Below are 7,919 nucleotides of genomic sequence, written 5' to 3' on the forward strand. Positions count from 1 at the left end.
TTTTTCTATACCTAAATTCATTATTTTCGCCAACTTTTTTTATGTCTAAAATTTTCAAGCTCAAATTATAAAAACTAAAACGAAACCAAACCAAACCAAACCAAACTATTGGTATTTATTGATATTGATCCTATCAAACAATGTAATTAGTGTCAAGTCCAACTTTCAGTTTCGTTAAAAAACAATCTTAGACTCAGCTAACCACTAACTCCGTTTAAAGGGTTAGTTTTTGGGCCTGACACACTACGACATAGTAATTGGGCTCATTTCTATACACTTAGCCCATGTTACATCCACAACACAGGACTAGCAATATTGGTATAAACTAACTATAAACCCTAGGGCTTCATCTCTTTCCTTCTTACGGCTCTTGCCTCTGCGGATAATACTTTTTCCGCCGTTTCCATTAACAGGTTTCAATCCTTCATTATCTCTCACACTCGATTATTATTATTATACGTGTACGTATTCTGTTGATCTAATATCCTACCTGAATAAGTTTTTATTTCATTTCGCTGTTATAAATTGCACAAGAAACCGTTTATTGTATCTGCCGTGCCAAATTCTGTATAAATTGCTGTTAATTTTGAACAGAGAAAGTTATTTTTTCATATACAGCGTTAACTGCTAGTGATTATTGATCTGGGTTTTCGTGTAAGTTAGAGAAATTAGCCAATTAGGGTTTTGAATTCTAATCTGTATACTAGATTTGGAGTTTAAAGATTAATTAGCTTGGTTTTTGGCACAATATTACTATATATTTTTTTAAGTTAGAAGTTAATTTCTGGTTATTTGAATCTGTACAAGTTGGAGATTAAACGAGCCGAGCTGAGCCGCTTGTTTGCGGCTTTTTTTGTAGCTCGAACTTCGCTCGATTTTTAATTTTTTGTTAATTAATGTACATTTTTATTAATTATATGTATTTTGAGAAAAAAATGTTCAACCTGCTTATGCTCAGATTAAGCTTGTGTAGTACTTTAAACGAACCAAAGCTTGGCTATGCAGTTTGAATTTAATACATTGAATTTCAAAATAGTTAAAACTTTAAAATACACAAGCTTTGTTTAAGGCTTGACGGGACTAAGTAAGCTTCCCATACAAGCAGTCGTTCTCGAAAATCGTTAAAAATTATTGGCCTGAAGGCCAGAAAAACATCTGGCCTATCATAACTCATAAGGAGAGTTTTTTTATTGGGCGTAAACAATTAAATTATTATATGAGCTTATTGGTTATGATTTGGGTTTTGCAAACATATATTTTTTATTAAGTTAGACTCAAATTAAATTATTAAATGAGCTTATTGGTTAATTGGTTTAAGCATGAAGAATACATACGTTTTTTTTTTAAAAATTATATAAACTTTTCTTTATAAAAAAATTGGGCCTACAGGGTGATCAAGTCGGTGGCGGTTGATCTCTTTGCCCCCTTTATAGTTGGTCCTGCATACAAGATTTTTTTTTGGGCTCGATATGTAGAAAAGCTCTATTTGAAGCCGGGCTTGGCGTGAGCTTGAAAAGGCTATGCTTATTTTGAGCTTTTTATCGACCAGGTTTTGATTATTTTGTGACTGTCTTGGGTCGTTTACACCTCTTTATGCAAGAATTGAATCATTGATTTGATTGCAAGTTTCTTTTGCCTAACCTGTTTTCATTCATAACTTATTTTCAGTATCTAATGGCGGTTCCTAAGCTTGATAAGAAGATCGTCAAGAAGCGTGTAAAGAAGTTCAAGAGGCCACAGAGTGACTGGAAAATATGCGTCAAGGTACTTTATCACGATGAAAGTTGTATATGTATGTGTATACGCTACCTGCATTTTTTGAACGTTTCAATATTCAACAGGAAAACTGGCGCAGGCCCAAGGGTATTGATTCTCGGGTCAGGCGTAAATTCAAAGGTGTGACTCTTATGCCCAATATCGGGTACGGGTCCGACAAGAAAACCCGACACTACTTGCCAAACGGATTCAAGAAGTTTGTTGTGCACAATGCCAAAGAGCTTGAAGTTCTTATGATGCATAACAGGTAAGAGTGTTTTGTGGTGAATATTAATGGATTGGTTTTGGGTTATGTGTTATTAATATTATTAACGGTTCAAATGGGCTGACTTTGGTTTTAGGACTTATTGTGCTGAGATTGCACACAATGTGTCAACTCGCAAAAGGAAGGAAATAGTGGAGCGTGCAGCCCAGTTGGATGTTGTTGTTACCAACAGTACGGCTAGGTTGCGTAGCCAGGAAGACGAGTAAGCGTTATAGTTTGATGTGTTTTGGTTGTTTGAAGGATTTGAGGTTTTGGTGTAATGTAGTTTTGTTACAAGAATACTTTGTTGGCTTTATTATTATGATGGATTATTTCAGAGGTTTTGTTAGTTTTATGAGCGTGAGGCGGTTCATTGTGGTCTTATTAACATTTTGGGGCCAACTTTTTTACCAACCAAAACCCAAAATGCACACAAAACAACATTTTTGAAAGATGCACATAAATAAATGCACTGTGTTTGGGTTTTATCTTTGTCAGCATTTGACCATATCATCCAACCAACATTACTTCAGCAACCATCAGGTGTATAGTTATTTGAACTGCAAGTTTGTTTACTTTTTATTCAGAACAAGTCCAAAAGAGCGAAAGGTTTGATAACCTGCTACTGTCAAAATGTAGACGCCGGTGCCCTGAAGAAGTTCTACGGCATTATTTCTTGAGAACCGTATTACTTTCATGGTCTAGTTTTTAAAGTTCTTAATATGTTGACTAGTGGCTGTGTTAAGTTCGGCTTGTTAACGAATTAGAGTAAATAATCGAGTAACGCCAAAGATTATTGTCATTTTCATCTTAGCATTGTGTGATATCACCCCCATGAAGTGTATCCAACTTGCACTTCCATCTTTCAACTCTTATCCTCCTCTTTATAGACTTTAACCAAATTACTAGAAGACCAATGTACTTTAGAAACCAGTTAATCAAGAAGTTTAATGACTTAACTAAGCATCATATCTAACAATCTCCGCCTTGATGCTTAATATCAATCTCATATCTAACAACCTCCGACTTGATGCTTAGTATCAAGCTCGCCTTTAATCTCCAACATTTAACAACTTTAAAAACAAGTGAAACTTAGAACCAGTGAACAAATTTTGTGAATGAATCTGCTAGATTAGAAAACCTTAATGACCATCTCACTATCTGAGACGGGTAGCCAACGTAGTTAAATAAATACATTTTTTACATTAAAAAGGAAAAAGTTTACACAAATACCATTAATTTGTATATGTTAATTATTATATATTTTAGCTGCAATATATAACTTACACTATTTATTAAATTTTACAAAACCACCTAAAACTAATATTTTAAAATATAAATCTATAAATTCCATTAGGTCCTAAGTTTTAAAGGTTTTTAACTCGTATCGGATTGAATAAAAAATGATGAAACATATAAATGCAACTTTAACTACAAAAATAAGCAAAAAGTATATCATTCTATAATAAAAATTAATTCAAAATAAAAAAAAATAATTCAAAAATAAGTCGACTTTCAAAAAATAATCCAAAACTTTACTCGTTTCAATGTTGGATTGTTAATGGCTAAGTTAAAAGTACTTTTTAAGAATATGTATAAAAAATCTCTTGGCCCTAAAACGATTTGCCAATACAAACATATCTTTTAGAAAAACAGTCAGCTCAATGTTATGTCAAACAAGCCAAAAATATCGGGCCCAAGATACCGCATGCACTACGTTTCCAATGATAAACTCCAATGATGAACACAAAGATGTTGATTCTGCTACATCTTTCTTAGAGTACGAGGAGTTTTCTCTATGTATTACTTAGATTATTTTCATTATTTGTGTCTATAAGTTAATCATTTTTTTCTTTTGGCAGACCAAACTCACCACAAGATGCAACCTCAAGGAATTTGAGACCTAAATCTGTAAGTTATTCCATAACTGTATATTTATTATATGAGGCATTAGTTATGTGAGGCCATCTTGAGGGTATATGTGGTAGTTTTTCTGCTCTTAATTTCGAACGGTCTCTTTTTCTCGACATGAACGGTCTTGCCATTTAGCGGATGAGGAACCTGTAATCATAAATTTATGTTAAATTTGGATCCTAGGTAACTAGGTATTAAATTTGTTAGGGTAACGACTGATGACTAGTAGTGATGTTCTGTATGTGTAACCGATTAATGGTTTTTTTTTGTTTTCCTTTTTGTATAATTTTTTAAACTTTTGAGTAGGTTATTGGTTTCCAATAATTGTTTTGTAATGGTAACTAGGTTAAGCATCTACAACAAAAAATTCATACAAACCGTCACATTATCGTCCATCATATTCCAAACTTTTCTCAAAAGTCCTCTTGTTTTTTTTCTACAACAACCTCCACAAACAACATTAAAAAATATTACAACTATATGTGTGTGAGAGAGAGAGAGAGAGAGAGAGAGAGAGAGAGAGATGGGACATTAGGACCTATTTTGCTTGTTCATTACTTGTCGGAAGCAAAGAACTTCATATTAGCAATCCTCATTCACAATGGCGGAATTTGTAAAGTGGTTTGTTTAGTGGATGTCTCATTATCCAGACCTTGGAAAATGAAGTCATTGTGGTTGCTCTAAATATTTTACAAGTGAGCAGGCACATGATTCAAAAACTAGATGTGATTTGTTAGGATTTATTGTGTAGATAAGAGTTATTGACCAAACAGGCTCGTAACATAACGATGTTAAGGTGTGTAGTAAAAATGTATGTTTTCTGTCTCCCATAATGGATATTAGTATGAGTTTATAAGTTTTTAAAATGTATGAGAGTTAGCATAATATAAAAGAGAAATTTTATTGTACTTATCTTCACAATATAATATATATATATATATATATATATATATATATATATTCGTAGTTATCTTAATTTCAAATACTATAAAAGTTTATCACAAGGTGAAATTAATAATGTTTATAGATTTTTTATAACATATAAAATATTCACATAGACTAATTTTGGAAACTACTAGTAACCTATCAACAAAATAAATAACTATTTAAAGCAACCATTAGGAACCTACCAACAAAATAAACAACTATTTAAGGATAAAAAATATTGAATGCAGGTATTTATAAATAAAAATAAATAAAAAAGCCTAGCAAAAACGATTACGACACAAAAGAAAAAGGAGAATTACACTAATAAGATCAACTAAACAATCAAAATTTGCTTTAAACTTCAACCAATTAAACGAAACGATCTTAACATTTTACACTGTTTTTCAGAGAGGGTATATGGTTGCATGCCTTCCAAATCCTCCACAATACCATACAAACAAGGATATGGTTCCAATTAATTGATTTGTTGTCCATCCTTGAGCTCCCAAGTAGAATTTTAAGTGCCAAGGCAAGGGTGATAGTAAAAGCTAAAAGCACTAGACAGTTTTCTTAACGCCATACTTACAGTTTTAATATTTTCGTAAAATACAGTAAAAGTCAAATTTTAATATTAGCCATGGATAAAATTTCTTATAATTGTTATTCATTTATTAAAGGTAGCATAGTTACCAATAAGGCTGGTGACCCACTGGTAAAGACAAAACTTTTAAAACACCAGCATTTGAAGATCATGAGTTAAAGTCCCACAAATAAATGAAAAATTCTCGTTCAGAAAATTAGAAGGTAACATAGTGTTTAAACAAATGGAAAGTAAAACGATGATTACGGACATGACTTGCCCCTAGTAAATTTTATGGTTAATCAACCTGATTGAGATCCGGTTTAAAGATCCAATTTCATCGACTAAAAATCAGTCTAGCACGAGGCTTGTGACAACTTTAGAAAAAAAGTTGTGTATAGCAAAAGAGAACGAACTATGTTGCAAATAATTTTCTGGTTACATTCACGTTAATTACATTACTCGATTAGGGAAATGATATTTTTTTAACATACATATTTGATATTATCAGTTTACATAATCAACATCAATCTAATTTAAAAATTTTATATATACTTTAATAATAGGTGTTATCTTATTGCATTATAACGTGATTGATTACGTTACTATTCGTGTAATCTACATGTTCATGGACCATTTGATCATAAATAAAAGATACCGTCTGTGGCAAAATAAGATATTATTTTTTTACTTTCATTTTTAAATAATGAAGTCAGCCGCTATTCACCCATATACCACTTAGAGCATCCACATTATACTATTTTTAGATAATCAATGGCCCCAAAGAACTCTCATAAGTGTAAATTATAGAAAAATATCAAGTTATACAAAATATTCTTATGTTATTTGTATAATTGTTTGAAACTAGTAATTATTCCTTTAATTTTTATAAGATTAGAATACCATCAAATAATCATTTGACAACGTAGTTTTAAATCGAGATTTATGATAACAAACACCCTATATAGATATATGTCAATTAATATTCAACACTTATGTAACATGTAAGTTCATGAGTGCAAGGACTTATATCCCGACTAAGTTTTTACTTATACAATTATACTAAGTAATTTGTACATTGTCAAAGGTTTTTAGCACAGCGATACGAAAATGTTAGATCAAACTTTGCATATTTGAAATAAAGTTAGAGAATGTATGAATTGTCGTTATAAAAGAATTAATTTGTGCATTAACATCTTACAATGTTAGTGAAGCTTAATTTGCTAAGCATAGTTCATATAAGTCAAATAATCTATCATAAACTTCAACACGTTAACCAAAAACAGGCACTATACAAGAGGACACTTGATAAACTGGTGTAACTAACCAAACAAAAGGTTAGTGTGTGTAATAAATAACCTTGTTGTAATAAATAAACTTTTTTTTTTCGAACGATGACTTTCACAGTTAAGCTATCTCACTGTATGAACACGTCGCGCCCCACCACCCCACTCAGGCCAACTATGTTGACATGATCGGGATCCACACTGACATCTGAGTTTGGCTTGACGTTCCCGATAAAACCCATAATTGATACGGCTACTTCAAGATCAACATGAAACCATAAATAAAAAAAAAATAAAAAAAGCTGACCACAAAATAATTATAATTTTGGAATCCAGTAACATAAATTCCAAAGTTTGAATTTGAGTTTAAAATTTATATATTTTATTTCTACTAACGATTTGCTCATAAAATTTTATAAAGATCTCTCTTTTTTAAAAACAAACAAATGCCGGTTACCAGGATAACTTAATGGCAAAATGCGATCTCATACGTCCAGGATCACAGACAACATTGTGTAGTTCAAGCTCACAATCTCCTGTTTTTAGGAAAACCCATCACCCTGAAAGCCTACTACGGTAAACTCCGATTAAGATTGAGTTCAAACTTGAGATCTTATGACCTTATTTCAAAATCTTCATTTTCCCTCTAATATCAGTCTCACTAAAGAGCTTTAGCGTCAAAGTTTGTATTCTAAGATACATCACGTATAGTATTCTTATATATATTAAATAAATATATATGCAATTTTAAGGGAGTTGTGCATCATAGTATATATTTTTATTAACTATAACATTTAACTAGTTTCAGAGATGAATGTTACGATACAATAACGTACTTAACTTTATGTGATTTCTAAATATGCCCTCCACATCTTTTTAATCTACGTTTCGAATCGATATTATACCAATCAAATGTCCCCCACAAAAGCGGAATATTCCCACTAGTTTTAATTACATTTTGGAAAATATGTAATTAATTCACACGTATATATCTAATATTCAAAAATTACAAAATTAATTAAAAAAAAAAAACCCTTTACCTGAACTATAAACCTTCCCCCTATTCTTTATTCCGTCACACGCAATCGTTGACTTGACATACATTACATATTTGTGTCCTGTCTTATTCATCTCCGCCACCACAACCGTCACCGCCGTCAGCCACCACCAGCTCTCTCATTTCCTATCAGTA

The 7,919-nt window shown here is 31.7% G+C and overlaps 1 protein-coding gene across 1 annotated transcript; it reads left to right on the top strand.

The window, feature by feature from the left end:
• Positions 1 to 327: 327 nt before the first annotated feature.
• LOC143548628 (large ribosomal subunit protein eL32z-like) lies at positions 328 to 2,355 on the top strand. The gene is made up of 4 exons (XM_077039735.1): positions 328 to 413; positions 1,669 to 1,764; positions 1,842 to 2,023; positions 2,118 to 2,355. Exons 2-4 carry the CDS (start codon positions 1,675 to 1,677, stop codon positions 2,245 to 2,247), a joined length of 402 nt encoding a protein of 133 aa, XP_076895850.1. The 5' UTR covers positions 328 to 413; positions 1,669 to 1,674; the 3' UTR covers positions 2,248 to 2,355.
• The last annotated feature ends 5,564 nt before the right edge of the window (positions 2,356 to 7,919 follow it).

This window comes from Bidens hawaiensis, unplaced genomic scaffold (assembly GCF_021521415.1).
Source record: "Bidens hawaiensis isolate Kalapana, Puna unplaced genomic scaffold, B.hawaiensis_p1.1 tig00015206_1, whole genome shotgun sequence".
NCBI classification, from domain to species: Eukaryota; Viridiplantae; Streptophyta; class Magnoliopsida; order Asterales; family Asteraceae; genus Bidens; species Bidens hawaiensis.